This window comes from Octodon degus, unplaced genomic scaffold, assembly GCF_000260255.1.
Source record: "Octodon degus isolate 3935 unplaced genomic scaffold, OctDeg1.0 scaffold00167, whole genome shotgun sequence".
Taxonomy (NCBI): Eukaryota; Metazoa; Chordata; class Mammalia; order Rodentia; family Octodontidae; genus Octodon; species Octodon degus.
This window is the reverse complement of record NW_004524743.1, coordinates 513,839-539,545: the sequence shown is the minus strand read 5'-3', so window position 1 is coordinate 539,545 and position 25,707 is coordinate 513,839. Positions and strand designations below refer to the sequence as shown.

General features: G+C 39.4%; 1 protein-coding gene across 3 annotated transcripts in view; it reads right to left on the bottom strand.

Moving 5' to 3' along the window:
* Positions 1-25,707, bottom strand: part of Fhl1 (four and a half LIM domains 1) — a 56,760-nt gene that overhangs the window by 9,622 nt on the left and 21,431 nt on the right. Inside the window, exon 1 of one of the 3 annotated variants that reach the window (XM_004643152.2) lies at positions 3,512-3,633. The exons of 1 other annotated variant lie outside the window; for it this stretch is intronic. In XM_004643152.2, the coding sequence (XP_004643209.1) occupies positions 3,512-3,533 (22 nt within the window). In that variant the 5' untranslated portion in view covers positions 3,534-3,633. Of the gene's footprint in view, positions 1-3,511; positions 3,634-25,707 lie in introns of those variants that run through there. One more of the 3 variants, XM_004643155.2, reaches the window with a different exon arrangement.

Genomic DNA, 25,707 nt, shown 5'->3' with positions numbered 1-25,707 from the left:
AGCACATGCCTGTAATCCCAGTACTGGGAAGGCTGAGACAGGAGAATCACTATGAGTCTGAGCTGCATAGCGAGATCCTGTATCAAGTAAATAAATAAATAAGATTTTTTAAAAATTAAAAACCCATTACAGGGCAATACTGACTTTCCTCCTGTGAGGTCTTCCCTCATTTTCATGGACCTGTTCTCTGCTTTCGTGAACTAGTGACCTAATACAAAACAACACGCTATTGCCTGTTTTAAAAATCAAATCCTATGATTCTAAGGTGCCAAATTCTAACCCACAACTTTCAGTTACCTGAGTTGTCCCCTGATTCTTTAAAACAGAAATCTTTCATACAGATACATTTAATACAAGGCATTGTAGAAGCTTAGTTAAAAATGCAGTTGGAATTGTGACCAGGTGGTCACATTTGAGGTGTGTGTTCTAAGATGGTATTGTGGCTTTCTTTCTATGCCTGCTGCAAAAGAAGTATTTTTCGTTGAACTATGTTCCTCTTTTTGAAGAAAACTTCTTGATCTACATCCAACATGTTAAGAGGTCCTTACAGAAACCTCAGTATCTCAATGAAAAGTTTTGGCTCTCAATTTACTCACATATACATACAAGTAATATAACATTGCAACATTTGTTTTCCACTCTAAATCTTTCATTAGAGAAGATTCAATTTGCACTTAATAAGTCTGTATTTTTATGTATATTTTCTCATGTCTTTCTTGGTAATATTCCTTTTTGTTTCTTCATGCCCAACGGAAAATAAGAATACTGAAAAAGAAAATGAACATTCTGCCTAGTACCTTGGCATTTTTCTAGCCATGTGCTTTCCCTGAGTACTATAAGGTACAGCATAAACAATGAACAGCAACCTAAATAAAAAGACAGTTCAGATTATTTCTAGTCTATTAATTGCTAAGTCTAAGATTATTTCTAGTCCATTAATTGTCAAAATTATGCAATACTGACCCTATGCATAAATGCCATCTCCCAGTGAGAGGGTCTGTTGCTTTCCTGAAATCATTCAACAAATGCAGGGAAGCCCAGGCTAGGACTAAGATATCTGCATCACAGCCACACTGATGCACCTACAAGTGACAGCAGACATTTGGAAAGAAACACCTAAGGCACTGCAATGAGACGGAGCTCACGAGTCACAGCTAAAATGCAGGCTTTCATAGAATTTCATAGAAAAATCAGCAATGTTTCCTTCCCTTAAAATCAGATGTGTACAGAATGATTCAATGTTCTTAGCATTTCACTGGAATGCTGCATGCAGGAAAAAATCATAAATCCCTTTTGACCAACCATATACAGATAACACTATTTCAGATTATGTCAGGTATCAAAGATTATTAAGTGAAAAATTATGTGCCTCTAAAATTCCACCAGGGCAGAGCCTATCCTAGTAGTATTCTGTCCATATACAAGGTTTTCCTTAAATAAGTCCTGCATATTCCATGCAGCATATCCATTGATACTAGAAAGGCACATGGGACCTGACAACAACAGAACCTGTGTTCCTGTTTTCTCCAGTTGCGGTGAAGTAGCAGGCAGTCATTTGGTAGTCATTAAAAGCACAAAACACTCAGTTTTACTCTCAACCAAAGCTTTGGACTTACCATTTTGCAGTTATTTTAAGAAATCAATCCAGTTTGACTGCACCCCTCTCATATTCCGCCCCTGATCTCCTGCCAGGTATGCACAGCCTACTTGGTAGCAGCTAGTGAAGGAACTCAACGGCAGTATAGCACGGCAAACAGTCTTTCTTCTACCTGCAGCCTCATCTCGGCCTTTGACTTGAACAGCCAAGGGACAAAGGAACTGAACTGATCTACTTTTGCAGACAGTGTTCAGTGTCAAAATTATACATTTCTGTCCTTGAAACACCCTCTCAGTGTGTGGACAATCACTCCAAATAGATTCTGATCCAGTGGTCTGAGGTGCTCTTTTGTCCAAACTAAACCCGTTTCAGGGCAACACTGATTTTCCTTCTGTGAGAACCTCTCATTCTCTACTTTCACAAATCAATGAACCTAATGCAAATTGGCCTCCCTCCTTCAAAATGCTGCTTCCCGGTTTTAAAAATCATCTATAAGATGTAAATAATTGTTTTAATTTAATCACAGTTATGGCCCTCATAGCCAGAGAAGCAAGAATAATGTACAGATTCGATGTGATTTAAAACTAGAGATTGAGTAGCCCATAAATATTTCAATTTTTAAACATATCGTCTTATTTGTGTCAATTACTACATAGAGTACAGAGTTACTTTACCCGATAATGTATATTTAAAGTCCATTAAGACAAACTGCACAGTCAACCAGTTTGCCTACACCCAGAAAACGTGTGTGTGTCAGTCAGTAAGTACAATCTCAGGCATGTGGTAGCATCTCCGTAAAACAGTTCTTTGAGGCTGGGAAAAAATCAGGCAGCTTTTGGATGCATACAAATAAAACACTACATACTAACTAATTAAAGTAGGGAGTTTTATGGCAGCAGTGTGTGCTTCAAAGCACCAAAAGAGAATTTTCCAGAAGTATTTCCACTGTGAAATATCAACAGGCAATCAAGTTTTCAAAAACCTACCAGAAGTTCTTTGGCCCTTAAGCTGAAAGCTGGAAAACAGGACAGAGAGCTTGGTTTCTGCCTAACTTCTTACTTCACCAGCTCCAAGAAAGGAAACGTTACTTGGGCAGAGGGCAACAGAGCAACAGCCACATTCCTCACTTCAGGGAAAGACACAGGCAGCAGACTGACTTCAGAGAACTAGGCTTCCCTCCTTCAGGCCCTTTTCCACAGGCTTCCTTAATGTCCGATTACAAAACAAAAATCAAGACTCTCACAGGCATGACGATCTAGGGCAGTGGTGGTGAATCTATGGCTGTTCGTATCACTGGAAGCTGTAGAAGGTTCACAATCACTGGTTCGCCATCAGTGGTCTAGGGTATCCAAAACCTTAGCCCTTCCTCCAGTAAAAACACCTAATGCTAGATTTGTCATATCAAAAGTATCCACAGTTGTTTCTTCAGAGCAATTTTTAAAATGTTTAGAAAAAAGAAAGTTATTGTAAGTCATTATGAACCTTCAGAATTATAAATCATTCCTCTTTCCTACTCTGTACCCATCTGGCCTGTGCAAACACTTTAAGTTAGATTTCCAGCCTGGTCAAAACAGAGCTCTGTCTTAAAACTAACCAAAAGTTGCTAGGCAAAAACAAAAATCCCTCTTTTCTCTCAAAATTTTTTACACTTTCATAAGACATCCTGAAAAAGTCATATATTTATATATGTACATATATAACATATGTAAACACAAATCAAACTGCTAATTTTACTTGAGTAAAATAATCGTTTGTCTTTGAAAGCATTAGAGGAACATGAGCAAAACGAACTACGACTTATGTACTAGTTAGACAAGACTAAAATCATTTCATTAAAAATTCTCTCTTAGGAAAAATAACAGACTAACCACCCTAACAAAATTAGGCTGCAGAAAAAGAACATGAAGTTTTTACCTGAGTGTCTGTGAGAAGCCATGGCTCAGAGACCAAGTTCAGGAGCAGCACCTAGACCAGTCTTCCCTCAACCCCAGATGCCAAGGCTATGGCTCATTTGTGAACATACATTTAAGGGGCAGCAGCTCACACAAAAATAACCAAGAGCAGATGGCCCACCCCTCCCCAGAGATCCCAACCTTAATCCCACTAGAAAATTCTTAACCATTTTAGGTGATCCAAGGGAGAAGAATAGGACCCAGTAAAAATACCAAATGCTACATATAAATACCTGTGGGGCTACTCAGCATCCAAATTAGCTGCAGAGCCAGAGAGGCCACATAGAAAGTCATCCCTGTACCGGAATAAAATTTGGACTCAGCTCTCACATAGCTGAACAGTGAGCCAACCTTATTAATCCACTTTATATGCCTCAAGAGCTTGTATCCAGTCCTATAAACAACACATTTTTGTGCTATTAATGATAAAAGTAACTATAAGAGATAGACTTTTGTTACCAATATTATTAAATGGGATTAGTTACTATAACTGTAGAGATTAAGGGCATTACAGGTGTTTAAGCCAGTGTCCTCCTTGGTATGTAGCAGAGATCATGAGAGTGCTGAAAAGGACAGCAATTCTAGCCACCCACGTCCCTACCGTCAGAACAGAACGGGCCACTCATGTATACCCAGTGGACGCACAAGATGACACCTGGTCTCCCGAAGTCAATCTCTTGCTTCTTACTCTCTGGGACAATAAATGTAAAAGCACAAATGAAAGAGAAGACAGCAGCCTTATATATTAACCAGCTATACAGACCATCATCAGATAAAGAGTGACCATCAGCAAATTCTAGGAAAAGCCTCCAGGACCCTGTGGGGCTCCTTCCTTGTTCCTTCTCTGGCCTCCTCCCCGGCCCCCACGTCCTGGTTTCTGCCTCACCGTTCTCACTGGCTCGTGCATTCCCTTAGCACAGAGCCTTTCCTCGTGGCACCTCTACTCCCTTAAGGTCTCTGCTCCAAGCACTTTGTCAGTGAAGCCTTCTTTGACCACCTGCATGGCGCACATGGCAAGCATTCTCCCCCCACACTCTTCCCACCCCATGCTCCCAACCTCCTGTTCCCCACAGTACTTAGGCCCTTCTAACAAAGTGACTGTCACATCGATTTGTCTTACTAATGTAATTTTCCTTTCTGCTCTATGAGGGGAGGGCCCAGCACCTACAGCATAGGCCAGCACTCTGCTTTGCTTGTCCTTGTGTTCTCATGGCACACAACAGGTCAAAGCCCTCATGGATAAATAAATGAATGAGTTATGCTCTTGAAGCATTCAAGGAAAAGTTATTCTAAAAGATACCTGATATTATCCCTAACTCCTAGTTAACCGGAGAATGGCATCATGAGAAAAGCCAGGATATTTCTAGCAAGTATACTAGGTTTTAGAGTCAAACAAAGCCTGGAAAACGAAGGGAATTGGCACTATGCTCTTCCTCCACACCTTTCTAGCTTTTTCACTGTCCAAACGGATTAAATTACAGCAGAGAGATTGGCCAGTTACAATACTGCGCCCATAAAATAAATTTAAACTTTTCACCCAGGAGAACTGCTATTCTATTAGATGACTGACCTTTATAAACTCTAAATTTTAGATTGCTGTGAAGCATAGTAGGTAGAGACAATATCTTTAAATGCCCCCTTATGCTTCTGTGAATTAGAAGCTGAGTGTACCAAATGCTGTTCTTTACAAAGCCAATTCCAGTTTCAAGTTATGCATCAGGACGTAGATTCTTGGAGCAAGAATAGTAGTTTCTTTAGACATCTCCTAACCACAGATTACGGACAGCTATATAGCCTTATGATGTTGGCAAATAAATGTCTCTTTTTCCTGAAATATAAGATAAATACAAAGACAAGAGAATTCTTTCTGACCACCATTAATTAGACAACTATGACAAATGAGTGAGCTGGGAGTTTGGCTCTAGTACTAATGCATTGATTCCAGCTGTAACTTGTATGATCCAGGTAATTCTGCCTTCCTAAAAACTCCATGAAGCACTAGGCACTGTCTGCTCAGACGCTGACCCCTACTGATGATACTTTCAAGTCACAAAACCAGACCTTTCACAAAAAGAAAAGGCGCTCTGCAATGCAAAAGACAGTTACAATAGTTGGTAACTTTGTTCCGTCTTGGGTCAGTGGTTCAGAAACCTTGATGTTATTTATCTGCTACTCCAATAGTCACTGGCTTCACTAGTGCCCCAGCTGTTCCTGTTATGCCTTAACAGTATGGTTTAACAATATCTCCTATACTCACTGCACTGTTTACAAAGCACCTCTATATACCATTGTGGAGCTATGTGTTTACTAAAACAATGAGAAAAGGGATAGATGTCAGAGGAAGAGCCTGGAGGCAGAGAAACAGTCCCGAAGAATATTGCATTTGTCCAGATGAGCTGGAGGGAAAAGCTGAGTGAGTGATAAGCAGTGACAATGGGCACAGGAAGGAAAGACTAGGGAGGAGGGACCCTACCGGACAGGACTGGGAGGGCAACTAGACAGAAAGATGGAACACAGCCAAAGAGTCCTCTGCGGCTGAAATTCTGTGAGTGTGGGAGACAAAGGCAGAGTGGGAAAGAATCCCACTGACTTGGACTTTACAAGGAAGTTGTGAGGCCAAAACAATCCCCTTAAGCAGGATCCTGTTGTTGAGTAAAAAGAATAGTAAGATTATGGCAAAATCCCATCTGTGGGGATTCTCATACTTGAGTTTAGTTCTAAACTTTGCCTGCCTGTCACCACTGGGAGGGAGGATCACACTTCAAAGTGGTATATTCCAAAACGCAAATATGGTCAATTCATCAACCCATTTGGCCCCCACACATCCTCAGGAGTTCCTCCTTCACAGTGTGATCACCCTTCTCCTGAACTCTATTTTCCTTTCATGGAAGACATTCCCAAATGGTTGGAAAATGAATTCAGACAACTGCTAGCCCTTAGTGATAGCCAGAAGGAAGAGTTTTATAACAACCTGGAATGGCATCCTCATGGATTTATCAGTGGCTTCATCTTCACTGTTTTACATTATTCTTCTCCCTTCCTCACTACTAGGAAATTAACACACTACAAGGTTTTTCTCAATATAATTTCTCAAGCTACTAGTACCTGCGCCAACAATTTCTCCTGAGTGACTCCAAAGGCAAGATTAAGGCATCTGGTCATGTACTATGATATGATGTGATTCAGTGCTGAACTCTCCAGAGTATGTCTTGTTCTATGTACCCTCGCCAGAAAAAGTCCAGTACATCTTTGCCCATCTCAGGTTCCTGTCAATCTTTAAGGCGGGAAGAGTACTTTTTCCTTTTGACAAGTCCAATTTTGCAAAGTCATTGCTTAAATGTCATAGCTGTCAAAAAGCAAATCGACAAAATGACGGAGCCTTCTAGAAACTCAAGAGAGGGAATTTCATCTTGCAAGAGCCGAATGGAAGTTCAGCATGCTGCTTCCCCTAACAGGACGTGCATCTCAGAGCAAAGGTAGAGGTGGCTATGAAGAGGGGAAGAGCTGTTCCAAGTAAGAGGCCCTGCCAGCAGTGAGCACCATGAAAATGCTCATTGATTCCACTCAAGACCTGTTCCTTTGACAGATGACCACGCTTTAGGTGGGTTCTTCAGAATATTCATTCAGGATTAGTTACTGAAGCATGTGCCACACGGCCACTGTCATGTGGTTTCTGGAAATGTCATTCCATGATTAGCAATAGTTTTAAATGTCTCCTATCCCCAAAGTCTGGCCCTTCCTTTGTTGTTATTAGACCTTCAACAAGATGTAGAAATTATCCCCATCATAGCATATATTTACTTTGAGGACTTCTAACTGGAAATCATTACTGATTGAAATGATCACTGAGTAAGTGACTTGCAAAGCAAGCCATTATGATTTATCTTGGATTTTAAAAATTAGAGGTGGCACTTAAAAGAGAAAAGCAGAACAAGAAAATGCATATAAGTTAATAAGAATTTTAAAAGGAAATACATAATGCAAATACAGAATCACAGATCAAGGGAAGATAAATGTTTCATGAAACTAAGAAGCTGGTAAGGATAAATCTTTGTCATATCTTTGGAGTTAAAATTCTCTTCCAGTCTATTTCTACCATCCACTTGTGATAGATCTGTTTTATTTCCATGTTGCCATGTGCCATGACTCAAAACACCCTTTCAATAATGCTAAATCTTGGCGTTCATCAACCCCACCTGTTATGAACATTTCAAGCCTCTGATAGATGCTTGAGGGCTACACATTCCACGGGCCCTTTCTGTAATTCACCCAGCTGATTAATATCCATAACAGGAAAGAAGAGCAAAGCAAAATAGGTTTCCATCCATACCTTTACTCTTAATGCTCATAACTATGATTGACTGCCTTGAGTGAAAGAGACCATAATACCTCACGATCCCTGATTCCTGCTGTTTTTGAAATAGTATGACTAGTAACATGTAATCCGTCCTCATTTATAAAAGGACTCTAATAAATACATTTTTTTATTATGCAGTGGTGTTTTCAAACATCAAACAGAGGACAGACCTAGAATTCAAGATCAAGGTTGAAGAAACTCACAAGTGATGTGTAGGTACTGCTTCGCAGAACTTCTGAACTAAACATGGTTCATGAAAGTGGCAGTGGAAGCATGGTAGGAGGAAAGGAACTAATGAGTAACCTCTGTGTCAGTCAGGAAGTCCATGTTTTGTTAGGTACTTGAGTTGACTATTTTGTTTTTGTTTTTTAGTTTATTGAGAAACAAAGAGCCATGAGACAGTTTCAAAACCGATTAGTAGGACAGTTTCAATAATTAATACATTGCATATTGTTATCTTCATAGTGGTTATTCATAGTACAAGATGCAGACATGATATCCTGTCTGAACACTATTAACACAAATCTTTCTTCTCAATGAATTAAGAGAAAGTAGCTGTGTATCTATCCTAACTATTTTGAATATACAGATACCAAATGGTCCTTCATGTGTATCCCCTTTATTGGTGAGTTGACTATTTTGATTGCAGTGTAAATCTGGATTTCTGGAAGACAGAAAAAGTACCAAAGCTGAAAGCTTACTTGACCATCAGCCTTGTTTCCCAAGGGCCCTTATTTGTCTGCCCCAGCAGTGTCTTAATACAGATTGTATCCAGAAGCTCTTAATCTTTTCTTTTCTTTTTTGCAGTACTAGGGATTGAACTCAGAACCTTGAGCTTGTCAGGCAAGCATTTATTCTTCTGAGCTATCTCCCCATGCCTAAATGAGATAACCGAATGATTTTTTTTTTCTTTTTCGCATCCAAGAGTTCTTACAGGCAGACCCAGGATGGTGGTGGCACTATTTGGCAATTTCATCTTGCAAGAGCCAAATGGAAGTTCAGCATGCAGCTTCCCCAAACCAAAGGATGTGAATCTCAGGGCAAAAGCAGAGGTGGCTATGAAAAGGAGAAGATCTGCTGCAAGTAAGAGGCCGTGAAATAAAGGCTCTGCCAGCAGCGAGCACTGTGAAAATGCTCGTTAATTCCATTCAAGACCTGTTCTTAAAACAGCAAGCATGAATAATTCCCTGTAGAAGCTGCCTTTTTTTGGTAGCAGGAACTGAACTCAGGCCTTTGTGCTTGCCAGGCAGACACTTGTGTTGCTGAGCTATATCTCTGGCCCAGAAAGAGCTTTTCTGTTGTGCCAGGACAGATACTACAACATAAAAACTGCAAGACCACAATGACTGCAACCTGTGGTGTGCTGATAAATTACTGTCTCGGAGTGCAGTTGGAAGTCTCTGTTGTTCAGTCTGTGCATGATAAGAACAGAGTACAGGTCCCTCCAAAAGCTGGAGTACTAGGAAGACCTGACAGTACAGTGGGATGGTTCTGCCCTGCATGGACTTCTACCTCCATTACAACTGCTTAATAATAAAAGCAGCAAATCATCTTCAATCCAATCTAGTTCCAACTGTTTCATTTTACAAATATGAAAACTGCTACCCCAAGATGTAGAGATGACATCTATCCCCGAGTTATGTGCAGCTCCATGGCTACTTCCTGGGTGTCCACACTCTCAAGGTGCTGAACCTTGCTCCCTCTCAGGCTGCTTTCGGCAAGGGCAGTCATTTGTGATCACGCAAAATGCAGGAACATGGTCTATGTTAAATGAGGTTCCTGTTCCCTTGGCTTTAGTCGTCATCAGCACTTGTGGATGAAACAATGTAGATTCTTTTATGCTACTGCCAAAGTCGAGTCAAAGAGAACATAAAATTTGGGTGTGATAACTTGGAAGTGGTGGCTGACACCGAGCTGAGACCAATAAGGACTCTGTTAAATAGAGGAGCAGAAAACATCTACCGCAAACACCTAATACTTGAAGAACAAGTGTGTCTGATTTCAAAGCTCTCAATGTCAAACAGTATGTTCACTCTTCAGACAGCATGTACATGAAAGAGTGACATGAACACAAAGTTCAGTAAACAGGCTTCATTAAGAGAAACGTCTCAAGAGTGGGGGTGTGACTCAGTTTTAGAGCAAGCGGTCTTGGGTTCAATTCCTAGCATCAAGAACAGGGGGCACACATACCTAGAGCTAGAGTGGCAAAAAGCACCAAAAAAAATGCATGTGAAAAGATTACGTTACACTTATCTCAATTTCAAACTTTCTTGTTACTTTTCAAGCAGTATGATAATCAGAGAGAGCTAATACATGAACTATGTACCCAGTATAAATCAGACCAGATGGTCTAAGGCACAGAAAATGAAACAGAGATAACACTGATTACTTGTTGCATTCATGTACTTTCAAAAAACTCTGTTTACACTGCATCCTGAGTTCTTGTCAGGGGCTTTCACAAAACATTTAAGACTTCACTTTTTATGAGGTTAGCTGAACAATTAACATTGTTAGTTCTAACATAAACAACATGGAACTTTCTCGGAGCTTAATATATCTATTTTATAGTTTCCAGACAGGATAGCACAGTGGCTTAGTATATAGACTCTGAAGCCTGCCTTCATCATTTCCTGGTTGGCTATTGTGACATAAGTGACCTTCACTTCTCTGTGATTCAATTTGCTCATCTGTAAAACAGAGATAATAACAGTATCATTGTAAAAAATACAGTAGTATTTGGTAGACCAGAGACTGACACAAATTAAGCACTATATATTATTAGGCAACAGTCTAAAAATATAGGAATCCCAAGCAACAGAAGGCTACAAGTAGAATCTATCTTAAAGTTTCCCAGTTCATAGGACATGTACAGAAAAGAGTCAAAAGCTCCAGAACTGTATCTTAAAAAGAAATTAATGATCTCTCACAGAAAAGTTGCCACGATACTAGGAATCTAGTGTTCAGCACATGCCAACCAACTTGGGCTCCCGACACCCAGGAGGCAAATAGAGAACTAACCCGTCATGTGAAGGATACTGTTTTACAACTAAGGTGCCATGAACCCTTGAAGGATTTGGGGTTTTCAACATTAGGTCCACAATTTTGAGATGTAAAATAAATTGTGAAATTACTGAAAACATATACCTTATGTTCTTAGCACTTTCTATATGGAGCACCATATGACACATGCGCTAATGCAATCCTCACACAATCCTAGGAGTTGAGCACTGGGGTCTGTCCCCAGGAAACCAAAATAAGGGGAGTTTAAATTGCTTGTCCTCAGTCAGCAGCTAGCAAGTGGCAGAATCTGGTTTAAATAGAGGCCATTTGGCTCCAGATCCCATGCTCCCAACTATCCATAGTGTTGTCTTGCAATGTTTTTAGTAATCATCATAATTATTACTGTTACCAGGTATCAAATTCAAGACTTTAAGCTTGCCAGGGAGTCATATTTTTAAAGGTGTGTATATGCTACAAGAATACAATTTGGATACATTTCTAGAGATTAAAGCTAAATTACCATGGGGAAGAAAAGCTCAAGATCTTGGTTAAGAGCCCAACTGTAAGGACCAGAAGCCTGAGAATGGTTGGAGCATCAGCCAGCAAATGTCAAAATCTTAGGGACTCAGAGAAATTGGCCTCCAGCAGCAGGACCAAGCATTAGGGAGATATGTATATGTAACACAGATAAGGAGAATCTATGAACAGATGTTGGAGACCTAGGGAAAACAAACCTCTTTTATCACCTACTAGTGAAAGGCCCAATAAAAAGGCGTTAGCCACTTGTTGAGTTTTGGGGCAGGTAAGTCTTTCCCACAGCTGTCTTACCAGGAAAGGGCCCAGTTAGTCCAGTGGATGACTTGACCTTTGCTGGCTGAACAGACTTCACAACACATCAAATAAAGGTCTGCTTTCGTGCATGCTAATGAATAAGTCCATCTATCGTTGCTTCATATTTTAGAGCTTATGTCAGTCTACAAAATCCAACACCAAAAAGGGGCTACTTATATCTACTACCCAGCTCCAGCTAGACTGCAGACTGCTTTTGAACTTCATGAGCTTTTCCTGAATAAATGCCAAAAGCCTGGAGATCTGAAAGATCCAGCCATGTCAGACTGCTTACAGAATGGGCCCCAACAGCTTGCAGAAGATAAGGTTGCTTGCACTGAGATATAACTTGGCTGAGTACAGCAGTACCACGGGTTCCAGTCTGAGATATCTGCACCATCTGCCCCACACTTGACCAAGCACACACTATGCTCACTCTCCCATGCCCACCCCAAGCTGAATTCAGGCTCAACCCCTAGAGTGCAGAAGATTCTAAGAAGATCATTATCTAACCAACCTGTGGGTGGGCTAGATGCCATGGTGGTACTTGTCCCTCTGGACAACGACACACAATAACCTAGCACCTATGAAGAGTCACTGAAGAGAAGCTATATTTTCCAGGCCACAGTCCTGAAACAAGACCCTAAATAGTAATCCTGTGACTCAGCTCACCCCAGGAGAACACCAAGCGGGACTGCTAATACTCTAGCTCCTGCGAGGCAGCAGTACAGGGGCAGGAACAGCTCTAGGATCACCTGTGACACAAGGACAGATTAACCCAAAGGACTCTCAAGCTCCTCTGAAAACTCCAAGGACTCTACTAGCAGAAGGGATTAGGGAGGAGCTGCAGTCACACTATCACAACCCTGTATCTTCCCAAATCATTTAGTCATTTTACCTAAAATTCTACCAGTCGGAGCTTCAATTGAGTTAATAGTATCCCCCTGTAAAGTGCAAAGATCACTGGTGAGTGCTTATGAAGCTAGCTACATGACACGAAGTCTTCTGGCATTATCAATGATACTGCTGTCTCTCCCATCCAACCACTAACCAGGCCCAACCCTGCTTAGCTTCTGAGATCAGATGAGATAGGGCACGTTCAGGGTGGAATGGCTGTAGACTCTACTGTCTTTCTTACTTGCCTAGAGGTACGGGACAAATAACAAATAAATAGCTTCACATCTATTTGCATGCTCTTTTTTTAAAAAAATATACATCCTCCTCTGCACCTTGACTTTTCTATTTATCTTCTACTGCTATTCATATTTATTTAGAGAATTTTCCATGTCAGTAGAGAAAGAATTTCCCCTTTTTAGTATATACATAGTACTCATGTGTAGATATGCCACAATTTACTTGCGTCATTATTTTTTTCACTCGATCCATTATCAACAGATGTTTGTTTCTAGCCCTCTTGTGCAAGAAGAATGTATATGCATTTTAAAATCAGGCACAGTGGCACACATCTGGAATTGCAACTATATAGGTAGCTGAGGGAAAAGGAGCACAAGTTCAAGGCCAGCTCTGGAAAGGTGGCCAGAACCTATCACAAAATAAAAAAACGACTGGGGGTGTAGTTCAGAGAAAGTGGGCCTACCCCTGGGACAGGGACAAAGAAAGAGGAGAGGAAAAGGGAGGAAGAAATATCTATGTTCTTACATGATGGAGTATAAGTAGTTTATTATTGCCTTCCTCTACCACTCTAACATTCAAGAGAAGCCAGCTGCTCCAGACACATGGGAGCTGTGATTCACCAGGAGAGGGAGAGAGCAAAAGGAAGAGGATGAGAGATCGCAGGCAGATCAGGGGGAGCCACCGAAGCTTACTGAAACGGCCAATTATTTCTGTTCATGAAGAGAAGATGCCATCTGGAAATCCCATGCCAGCCATGCTACAGTTACGTTTTTAGCTAATAAGCTGCCCAGAGAGGAAGTGGCTTTGGATTTCAAGCCTAGGGTTCTTTGTACCAAACCACAATGCCTTGCCTGTGAATTTCAAAACAATCAACTTAGTAAAGCACTCCTGGTGACAATGTGCACAACATGTTCATGACGTGCTACACCATGGTACTGGTACTATATAATGGCCATGGAGGAGCTACTCAAAATCAAAGGTGAATCTTACTGTTCCTCAAAGCGTTAGGTTAAAAAGCTATCAAGTACATGTAGTTGACTTTCAAATGTTCATGTCTTCATCTATTTAAAAAAATAAAAGGTGGCTGGCTCCTTGGCTGGGGATTATAATGGAGCAAGCTCCGCTGGGCGCAAGCCCTCTTGGAAGATTAGACTGGCAACATGTCACTGAGGCATACCACCAGGGAAGGGCAGGCCCTGAGTCACAGGCTGACCTTAAAACTGCATGCACAGAGAACAAGACCACTTTCCTTATAAAGTCTGTCAGGGGGTTTTCAACTATATCTGTCTCAGGGTGTTCAGTTCACACTTTAATTGTTCCTACTTTGAAGCAGAAGAATAGTACATTGTTTACAGCCTCAAAGGTCAGTCGTTTCTGAAATGAGCACTTGGATTTTTAAAGGTCACATAACTAAATGAAGCCAGGTGCCCTGAGCTCTATGGCTTTTTGTCACTAATTCACCAATTTAGATTATGTCTGTCTGTTTCTACAAACAAGATGAGCACCCTCATTCTAATTTCATAGTGAAAATTTTTAAAATAAATACCAGATTTCAAGAAAAGGGCTGATGTCTATAAATCAGGTTAAATATATGCAAAATGCTTTTAATGTATCCTGGCTATTTGCTAGATGTTAACACAGGGATCCCACGTTGTGGTAGGATCACCATTCAGTATGGCAAACCTGGAATATGTACGGATGTCGAAACTTAATTGTTTTTAATTTCCTTCCAATAGTCAAAAGTAATGTTAGAAAATGCTGTAGCCCAAATTATCATACTTGACCATGAAGTGTATAGAAAAGAGATGAATTCGGAAGTTATTTTCAAACACGTTTAGCAAGTTCAAACTCAAAAGTTAACACTAACGATAAACTGAGATAACAGTATAAACTTCATATGAACTTCAAGGTTTCGTTTAATGGAAAGGTCAGTGAATGTTTTACGATGTTCCTGTGCTGCAAAGAGCTTTGCGCTTACAACTAAAAGTCCTGGATGTAGCCTCTGACTACTGAATTGCTCACTAGGCAAATTAATTTTCCTTTTATATCTGCGAAATGGAGATAGTAATGCCTGTCCTGCTTGGCCTTACAATTATTTTAGGAACAAAACTGAGTAATACGTGTCTAAGAACTATACAAATTGAAGGTAGTATGAAACATTTGCAGAAGAAAAAACATAAAGCTAGGCAAGATGGCGTGCACCTGTAATCTTAGTACTCTGGGGACACTGGGACAGGACTGACAGTCTAAGGCCAGTTTGCACAGCTTAACAACTTAGGGAGACCCTGTCTCCAAATCAGGTTTTATACATAGGGAGGTAGTATCTTCTCATTTTTCAGGTGGACTTAATTTTTCACATGACTCACAATTTTCACAATAAACACACATATTTATCATGAATTATAAAAATCTAGAGGCAGATCATTGTGAAAAGACTGAGAATCCCTGTGATAAGAGATTCTCTTTCATGTTAACCCAAACTTGCAAATATGTAGAATTTAGAAAGAAGCAATATGGGTATTTTAGTTTTGTGTTGTCAAGCTAGTTAATCTCCTTGTGTTTAGTAATATTTAGTTCTTCGACAAGGCACAAAGAACTGGGGACAAATGTATAAGCAAGCTCCACATAATCTTATTTCTTCGCTTTGATGTAAAAAATCAAAAGCATACTCCTCTGAATAGGGTATTTTTAGTTGTTCTAGGTAACTGACATGGTTCAGCCTTCATTCTTCATACTGAACATAGCTTCACAAGTCCTTAATCAAAAAATTCTGCTATTTTTTAAAAGTAAAATAGGGATACTTTGATTTCTGTTGTTTAAAGGGATGGAACTTTAGCAACAACTTCAAGAAGTGAGTTGATCCCTTTGTAACACAGCCAGGATAGGGTTTATTTTCCTGCTGTTATGATGGTAACTTAGAACACACAACATAACAATATCAAATATCAATTCCCTCCAGAGCTGTAACTTTCTAAATGTAGTAATTAGTAATTTGTCAAGATTATCATTCAACATTGAAATCCTCCCTATAGTAATTTAAACAGATGTGGCACTTTCTCTATCAAGTCTTCAAAAGGTATCAAGTATAAACCGGGTACTGTTCATGAAATAAGATTATATGTGTTACAGGTACATAGACTGAGACATTAAAAGACTGTGTGTGTGTGTGTCTTGTCTTTAGAGAAAGGGGGCGAGGTCAAACTAAGAATAGAAGCTCAAGTACTGTCACCTGTCCTACGATAAATCTAGAAAACTTTCCACCTTCCTACTAGCCATATGACATAGTATAATCAATTTTTATGTGCATTATAGTTAAGAAAATATATCTTCTCAACTGATTTGTGGAAATGCCATTTAATTAATGGTGGTGCTATACATAGGAACTATAGAAGAGAAAGTATTCCTACACAAATGAACTTTTCCCAAGTAAAATTAAATCTGATTTGAAAGCTCAATGTTCCTATATAGATCTTCCTAATTCATCATCTTGAGCTATAACACAAAGTAGATATGGTTTTAAACTCACTTATACAATATACAGGAAATCAGTTTTATTATAAGTGATTATGAAACAATTGCAAGATAAGTCATGTATCTTGAGATCAAAGAGAAAGCCAGTGGTAGAGGAATGAAGAGGTTTGCAACCTAATAGTCTCTTCTTAGACCAGAGTGCATGGTATCCTATCATGCCAAAGGATACCATATGGGCCTTAAAGGATCACGCGTCTATCTGAAAAGGTTAGTAAATTTTATAATTCCCTATATTTTTTTTAAAAATTCACTCTTTGCTAATATATTGAAATATGTCTAATTACTACATCCTCCACCTCATCTCTGCTCCAAAGCTTTTGTGTCCTAACTTTATTGTCTTATACATTAAGTTTTCTTGGACTGTCAGGATACTGGGAACATAGCAGAGGTCTGTTTCTATCCAAATAACAGCAACTGGAACTCAAGTGAAAAGTAGAGCATTAGCTCTTAGAAGGAGTGAGAAAAACTGCTTGGACACACTTTTAAGGGACCTCCTGCCAGCCAGCTCAAGGGTGCTAGTGAAGACTTCCAGAAGGAAATACACCCAGCCAACCCCCTTGGGCCAAGACAGTGTTTGGACAGAATTTGGGGGACTGGGAATAAAAGGAACAACAAAGCAGCTTTGCAAGAATGTAGGGAGTGCCTTCCACATGAACAGGGGGCAAAAGCTTTACACTGGAACCTTTCATCTCCATCTCCATCCTTCTTTCGAATTGCAACCAGAGTGTTGCTTTAATAATTTGCACTTAACACCTTGACACCAGGCTTGGGACTGGCTCCAGAACAGACCGATTTAGCCCTCGGTTAACTGCTCCTCTGCCTTCCAAATGCAACAGATTTGGTGGGAAGAACTAACACTCAGTGTTTTAAAATGCTTTTAAAGATGATCCTGCTGCTCTATAAGAGCTAGAAGTTGCCAGGCTCCTGCCCCCAGTGAAAACAAAATTTACAAGGGTAGCCCCCATATTAGGGGTATCCAATGTCCTAGTCACAAGAAAGTTCAGATTGAAAAAATAAGTTTATATGTTTTCCTAGACTCTATGCTTGAATTCCAGAAACCTGGTACTTTTAAAATAAGGTTCATATACACTTTCTGAGTAACACCAATGCATTTGCAGCTTTAATTTCACAGAATTCTACGCAGATTTAGCCAATTAATGTAATGTTCAAAGTGCTAAACTCTGAGTACATAAAGCACATGAAATCAGCTGGTAAAGAAATCTATTACATTCACTTTGAAATATATCCCCCAGGAAGGTGCAGACTGGTAGGTATGTAAAAAAACAAGTATAGTAAAATGTTACAAATGGCAAAGTATAGCTAATGGCTATATAGGTGGCCACTGCAAAAATTATTTCCACTTTGAAAATCTGCACAATAATGTTATGAGAAAAATAAAATACAGACAAGCAAAACACTGCCAAATGGACTGCAGCTACACATAAGCAGGACTGGCTTCCGAAAGGTACATTTAACACTATGGACCCAGAGCATGGTACAATGAGGCATGAGGAGGGCAAAGTGAATACCAGCGCCTCCAGAGCAAAGCAATCTGCCGTAACCATGTGCAAGTCATAGAGAAGCCCTGAAAACTCACACAGTGCACTACAATAGTGCATAGGCACTTTCCAGTTGCTGTCTTGAGTTTGGTTTAATAAAGTTCCCAATCCATCCATACAGCTCCATGTGAGAGATGCCCCGTATGCCGCCTCCAGCTTCTTAACTGTCTCTCCCCCCTTTTATGGTAATTTCAAGTTTAAAACATATACTCATCTGTTTCCAGATTCCTAAAGATACTAGAAAAAAAATCTAAATATAACAGATGGGTAAGTGCTCATGGTAACTGGAAACCCAAATGTAACTTCAGCTTTCACAGGCCAGGGCCTTAACACCCACGGCTTTAGTGTAATGGTCCCGCTGGAGACCTTTTGTCTTTATTCCCTCCAGAGAAATATTACCCTGACTTTGATGGATGACAGATAAGTGCTATTCAAAATTTTATTTTAGGCTGACATTAATAGCCTTTACTTATTTTAAAGTCAATCAGTATGTATTCTCCAGAATTTGAAAATATACTTATAAAGCTCAGTTGAGTGTGTCTGTCATTTTTATTAGATTTTTCAATAGTTCAATGCACTTCTAAAAATCTAATTCAAATGTTGGTAAAATGTGTGTGAAACACATCTACAGTATAGATTGTATGATTCTGTAAAATATGAAAACCACTAGGCTAGAAGAACTCTTTTTTTCACTCTTAGTGTTTACTAAATCCATGACCCTTAGGTAATAGAAGCAGCTATTAAACTTGCTCCGGAAGTCACAGAAAGGTGCAGTATCACACTGGTGGCTCTGAGGCTGAGGCTGTTCCTCCCTCCCCCTGCTCCTGCCCACAGTATTCTATCCCCACCCGTACAGTGCCTTTTGCCTTCCTTACCATCCTCAACACCACTTCTCCAGTTTCACTCATATAAATAAAATCCTCAGTTGCATTTCTCAGGCTGGCCTTCCAAGTCTCAACAGTACCAATACTGTGACTGGGTAACATGGAGGGAAAAGGGCAGCAATATGTATTTGTTTGTACACTTACAGTAGTTAGAAATGAATAGGCACTCTCCAGAAACTGAAAACTGAGCATATTGCACATTTAAGCTAGCACCTCTTCTTACCACACCAAAATAAATGTCAGGATCACAGCAAATCTGACAGCAGCACTAAGAATGTCAACATTGATACTACATAATGAGGAGAAATAGGTTGAATTTATTTGGGTGTGAAGTGTATAGATGCCTACAACTCGTTGTATGTATGAGACAGATGAATGGGTGGCTGGACATATGACAAGCCTACTATGGTCAAATATTTAATTGTAGAATCTCATGGTAGGAATGTGCACACTTACTGCATAATTTCAACTTTTCTGTGAAAAAACTTCAGTGTTGGAAAAAAATGTTGCCATGCTATAACGAGGTAGGAAGGACCATTCATTTGAGGCCATCCGCCAGTGATGTCAGGAATATGACTATCAAGAGGAACATCAAGTCAAACAAAGATCCTGAGATTGTCTTGTATACTATCAGGTAACGCTATGGTTTGTGATTTATCCAATGACTATCATTCAATTCACTGCTTCTCTAGTTCATGCTACTAATCATGTGGCACTAAATAATAAATGGCACAGAGGACCTAAAGGGAAGTATCAGGATACTTGCTCCTGAGAAGCTTCCAGTTTCCTGGAGAAAGAAGGGCACAATGGGAGACAGGAACCTCAACCAAATCCTTTATTCTTTATGCCTTACATTGTCCTGGTGGAAAAAAACAGGAAATACCCTTGAAAAGGTCAAAGAGTCACATCAAGATACGGTACGAAGTTTATGACAACTGACAGCACAGAGGGCAGAGCTGGAAACATGAAAATATGCTAAAAATATGAGAACATGGTGTATTGTCTCCCCACTGAAATCTATCACATGCCCCCAACACAAAGGGTGGAACTCATCCTCTTCGTTTTGTCATGGGGTGAATGAACCACTTGAAGGAACAAAAGCCATTACAGATTGAATGCCCTGGCCCAACTACAGTATGGACGCGCACCCTCATGGTTATCTACTGAAGAAGCTCTACTTGTTCTGGGAAAAAAGTATGCACAATACTTTAGATTATAAATTCAGAGCCGTCACACTGTATTTAAATAATTATATACACATCTCCCACGGTTTATGGGGTGTCCACAAATTTAATAAAGATCACAAACTCTCACCAACCTACCCATAAACCAACTCTTCTCTCATAAGATGAAGAATTCTTAAAGAAACTGCTTATTTAATAAGTGGATATCCTCAGAGAGAGATGCTCTCCAACCATAAGGCTTATCTGAGAGGTGACACACAACACCCTCTCTAAACATATTTTTATATATTTCCCATATTTCTATTTAAATTGATTTTGATCCCTAGTTCTATGTATACAAAATGAAAACAATGATGAAACAATGAAATGCATAAGTTGTAACAATTAGGAACAAAATTTCCCACTTTCAGTACACGATATAATGTTGACAGAATAATGATGATCAAACACAATTAAGGGCCTCAAACTTTACACTGAAATTTCTGTAAAAGCTTTGAACTCAGCTATGCTTCTCCTACTGGCCAGAAGAAAATGGATATGATTTAACAGTGAGCTTAATCTAATACATTTTCTAAGCTCACAGTTATCTAAGACATGAGTCAAGGTTTCAAACCTAGAAATTAAGGCACATCTAACATTTGCCTCACAAATATGGCTCGCTTTTACAAGGGAACATCTGTTGTTGGCTTCTCAAGTCTTTGTCCTATTAATAGAAGAGGTGACGATGGACAAGATTTTAAAACAACTTCCACATCCACTGAGCTCTTCTGATGCACAAAAATCTTAGTAAAAGTATTAAGTATCCTCAAGTTCCTATCAGACCTGAACTGAACTTGATGACAGGTCTGACTGTAATATTTCAAACTTGTGGGATAAGAATGGAAGGATACTCTTTGCTTCCCTTGCCTGTAGCCTTTGTGGAATTGTTTAATCATTTTCTGGTTCCTTTGTTCTGGTTTTAAGGAAAATTAACATTATAAGTTTGTTCCTAGAGATGGTGGAAGGACTTGCAAATAGATAAATTAGCTGTGACTGAACCAACATGCCATACTCTACCCTTCAACTAGAATTTTCTGACTTGATTTTAGAAAAATCATTAAATTTCCTAAAGCTGAAGAACCTTTGTGAGTCTCAAGACACCACGAGAGAAGAGAAGGTGCTACATGGTTATCTCTTCAGATAACTGCAGTCCAGGATGGTTGGACTCTGGCTACCTTAGAGATGAGACATTTGTAGCTTCAGTTCTCGTTAACTGGACATAGAAATTCAAAACACAGTATTTGAATTTCAGCATCCAAATGTGACTCTTTCCATGGATGTCCTGCTCAACCTTTATTGAGGACTTCATGGCACAGTTTAATACATTTGATCTCTGAAATATGGTCCAAACATTACATGTGCATACATTTATAATCATGTAATAAATAAGATACTTTTAAGAAATAAAAATAGCGTCCCATCAATACACCCACTAATTTCATATCCTTTCCAAAAGTTCTCTTATTGAAAGTTCTCACAGAGTTCATTCACATTAATTAAATAATACTTTATTACACTGAAAAGAACATTATTTCCTAAATATATTTTTCCTCAGGACATTAGTGATTGTGTGTGTGTGTGTGTGTGTGTGTGTGTGTGTCTGTGTCTGTGTCTGTGTGTCTGTGTCTATGTTGTGTTTGTGTGGTTAGCCTTCCCCTACAACTGTGATGTATACTCTGATAGAAGACTCTTAAGAAGTAAAGACTAGTAGCTCTACATTTTCAAAGTCTAACGAGGACCCCTTTATAAATAAGGCAGTCCTCAAGTGAAAATGAATTCCTTCTGAATCAGAAGCTGGGAAAAGTTAGGAGATGTTCTAAGAGGTCAGAATTAATTCCATTAAATCCCAGACCCAGATTTAGTTGCCATAGAGACAGGAGAGATAAATAAACCAGTAACCTTAACAAATGTGCTGCACCTTTGCCAGACATATCTGTGACTTACCATTATTTTTACTTAAGTATCTTTCAGTCCAAACATAACTGACTCTGAAAACTACGAAACCAAACAGAACTAGACCCAAAAGAAATACGAATGCTCACTCAAGCAAAGGGCAAGCAAAAGAGTCAAGAGCTACCTCCCCACAGCAATGTGCTGCTCTCTGCTCCCCTTGAAAGAAGATTGCAACATGAAGCCCAAGAGGCAGTGACATATGGGGAAAGTATGTGGTACCAAAGCCAGAGGAAACCATGTCAAAAAAGAAAAACAGACATGAAGTAACTGACCTAATTAAAAGAGAAAAGTGTACTTACAACAGGAAAACAAGTGTATGTGCAACAGAGAGTACAGCGGAAGGGAAGGGGTGGCTGTGAGAAGGTATACAACCGTAGAGTGAATTTTGCACTGTCCTTCAATTGTAGATTTATTAAGATTCTCCGTAAGTGTACACTGGATTTAGACATGAAGGCTCATTCCCTGCCTGGCACCACTACACATCCATTAAAAGCTTTGCACTTTCTCACATGGGACATGGAGTTGTCTCTCCACCAACCATGAAAAGACAACAGTGAGATGGAGCTCGAGGTCATAAAACAAAAAAACCAAGAAGGAGCTGGATGTATCACTGGCGTTTCCTTTGTAAGCTCTGGGTGGGAGCTGTCACGATGACACCACGGTTACTTACCAAGTATTCACTGTATGATAAGCAAGAATACCCTACTTGAAATCAAGTTAAACAGGTAGATACAGGCCATTCTCTCAAGCTTTAAGGAAGCAAATGCTACAGCAACTTATAAAAACACCATGAAAAAAATCCCCAAAGTGATACTTACATACATCCACATGCCTTCTAGATCACGTACACCTCATTTTGCACAGGTACAACCACAACGCATCTACCCTTCTGCATCCTGCATTTTTTCAGTAAGGTTACTTTATATGAACTCACAGTTCTGTGCCAGTACCAAAATGGTGATTTTTAACAAATTCATGGAATTCCACTGAAAAGATGTACCCCAATTTACTTAACCAAAACTATTTGTTCAATATATGAACCATTTTTCTAATGTTAGACATTTGAATTTGGTTCTAATTCTGAATTCTCACAACAGCCCTGTGATGAACACCTATAACATACAGTTATTTTCTTTTTCCTTGGGATAATGTATTTATTAGAACACATTTTCCAAAATAGGATTATTAGATTACAGGGCATCGATCTGTGACTTTTGCCAAAATATGTTCCAAAAAGCTTTGTACCAACTTACAATGCTACCAGCGAGAAGTGAGAGTCTGTCTCCAGGTAATCCATTGCATCAAGTTTCCTTTTCATTTTTATTGGCTTAATAGGTGGAAAGTTACCTTGAAGATATTTGAATACACTTGTCTCTAACATAGTAGGGAGGCTAGACCGTTTTCTATGCATTCAGTCACTGTGTGATGGAATGTGAATAATAATGCCTTTGACCTATCTACCTACTGGACAGTTTCTCCTGCCAACGGAGCACCCACCTCGTGCCAGGCCTGTGTGTGCCTTTCTCAGTCTGTGTGGGTTCTGGGTAATATAGACTGTAATTGTCTTTTCATATGTGCAGCAAATTTTTCTTGGTAAACTTTCCCTTTCATTTTAATCATAGTTAAATTTTTTCCACAGTAGGGCTGCATGTATTAGAATCTGTTGTCCCTTCCTTTCTGACTTTTCTATCACTATAATACCTTAGCAGGTTGTTACATATTGAGGGATGTGATCATTATCCTAGTTCCTGTTGCCTCACGTGTAAGCTCTCTGAAAGTCCTATACTCTCCTATAATATTGATAGGTATAATCCCTGCTTCATGATTCTTGGGCATAAACATATCTATTTTTTTAATAAAAACATAATTTAGAAGAAAAATTCAAACAAAAATTTATCTTCTAACATATGCTACATGTTATCCAAAAAATCATTGATTTACACCTATTTTGCTGCAACCAGATAAGAACTAAGGTTTATCTAGGAAGATTCCACCTGAAATAGCCTTCATAAAAATCTTTCTCATGCCAAAGGACCATTACTGCCTGGTTTTTCTTGTGATTCCTTTGAGTTAAAGACCTGCTGCTACTCAAAGATAGGTCCTCAAAATAGGGGCAGCATAACCCGCTGCTCACAGGAACTGCAGAATCTCAGGCCTCTCCAGAGGTGCTGTCAGGGTCTGCACATTAAAGACTGGCGAGAGGGCAGGGAGACCACAGGGATCTTCCAGCGTGACATAAAATGCCTGTGCCCGTGGAGGCGCCTTCTCTTAAATCAGGTACTGTGGGAATGTATCCCGCCCCAAAGTGTTTATCATTAAATGCTCTAAAGTGCTCCCTTAAAATGAACACCACTCAACAGTGAACCTGCAAATCCACAAGCTGACCTTCTAAGAGAGGATGACCTTCTGTCAGCAACCTCCGTTCTACCTAGACCTGATTTTGAAAACTCACATCTGTACAGGAGCGAAACACTCAGGTAATGGCGTGTACCCCTTATCCTTAGTGTCAGGGAGACAGCAGAGAGTGCTGGAGACCGCCTCAGAGTTCGCGCTCCATCCATGGAACAGAGGCAATTTGGCTCCAGCCTAGTAGAGCCAAACAGGAATGCAGCTGCAGCGTTGCCAGATCGTCTTGTATTTCAAGAGAAGCTTAAAAATCTGGATTGTCAAAAATGTAAAATCTCTCAATTTTTAAATGCTGGCAGTTCACTGGAAATTTGAAAAGAACACCTCTGTATGCCAGATCCAGCCCACCAGTTTGTGACCTTGGCACTAGAGGGATGATTTTGAAACTCTTCAAGCCTGGGTACCCCATCTGTGCTAATCTGAATGTCTGCTACTAATGCTCTGAGAATGGTCATACCAATTAGCAATAGCACACATAGCAAATTATTATGACTACTGTCTTTTATTATTTTGTTTTGCGAATATTAAAAACTGCCAAATTAATATTGAAAATGACCATATGCCACCAATACAAATATTTCCTAGATGCAAAATATGTTTAATTAATTAACAATATTTTTATTACTAGAGTACAGAGAACTATTTAGCGCAGCTCATGTATATGTTAATGATTATGCTCAGTTCAGATGTGGATGACGGACCATTTTGTAACTGTGTATACAGAATGGTTGGGCTAGATATGCAACTACTTTCTCTTAATTCAGTGAGAAGAAAGATTTGTGCTAGTGGTGTTTGGATGGGATATCATGTCTGTATCTTGAATAACTACTATGAAGACAACAATATGCAATGTATTAATTACTGCAGCTGTCCTAGTATCCTGTTTTGAAACTGTCCCATTACTATTTGTTTCTCAATAAAATTAATAAAGAGAAAAAAAGAAAGAAAAAAGGGAAAATATTAAAAATAAAGATTATGCTATGGTTAAGTCTGTGTTCCAAATAATTTCATCAACTAAAAGACAAGTGGAATAATTTCAAGTTTCAGAATTATAAAGTTTATCTATGGTAAGTACAGTATTAAACTTAAAAGGAGACAGTATGTTTTAAAAACCTAAGTGTCTTTGTATGTAAACTAGAAGGTCCAAGTTCTTAAAGTGTTCAATTATTCTAAGCAAACTTAAATAAATAGAGTGCAAGCCAGGTGTAGTGGCACATACCTGTAATCTCAGGACTCAGAAGGCTAAGGCAGGAGCACAGTCCTGAGTTTGAGGCCAGCCTGAA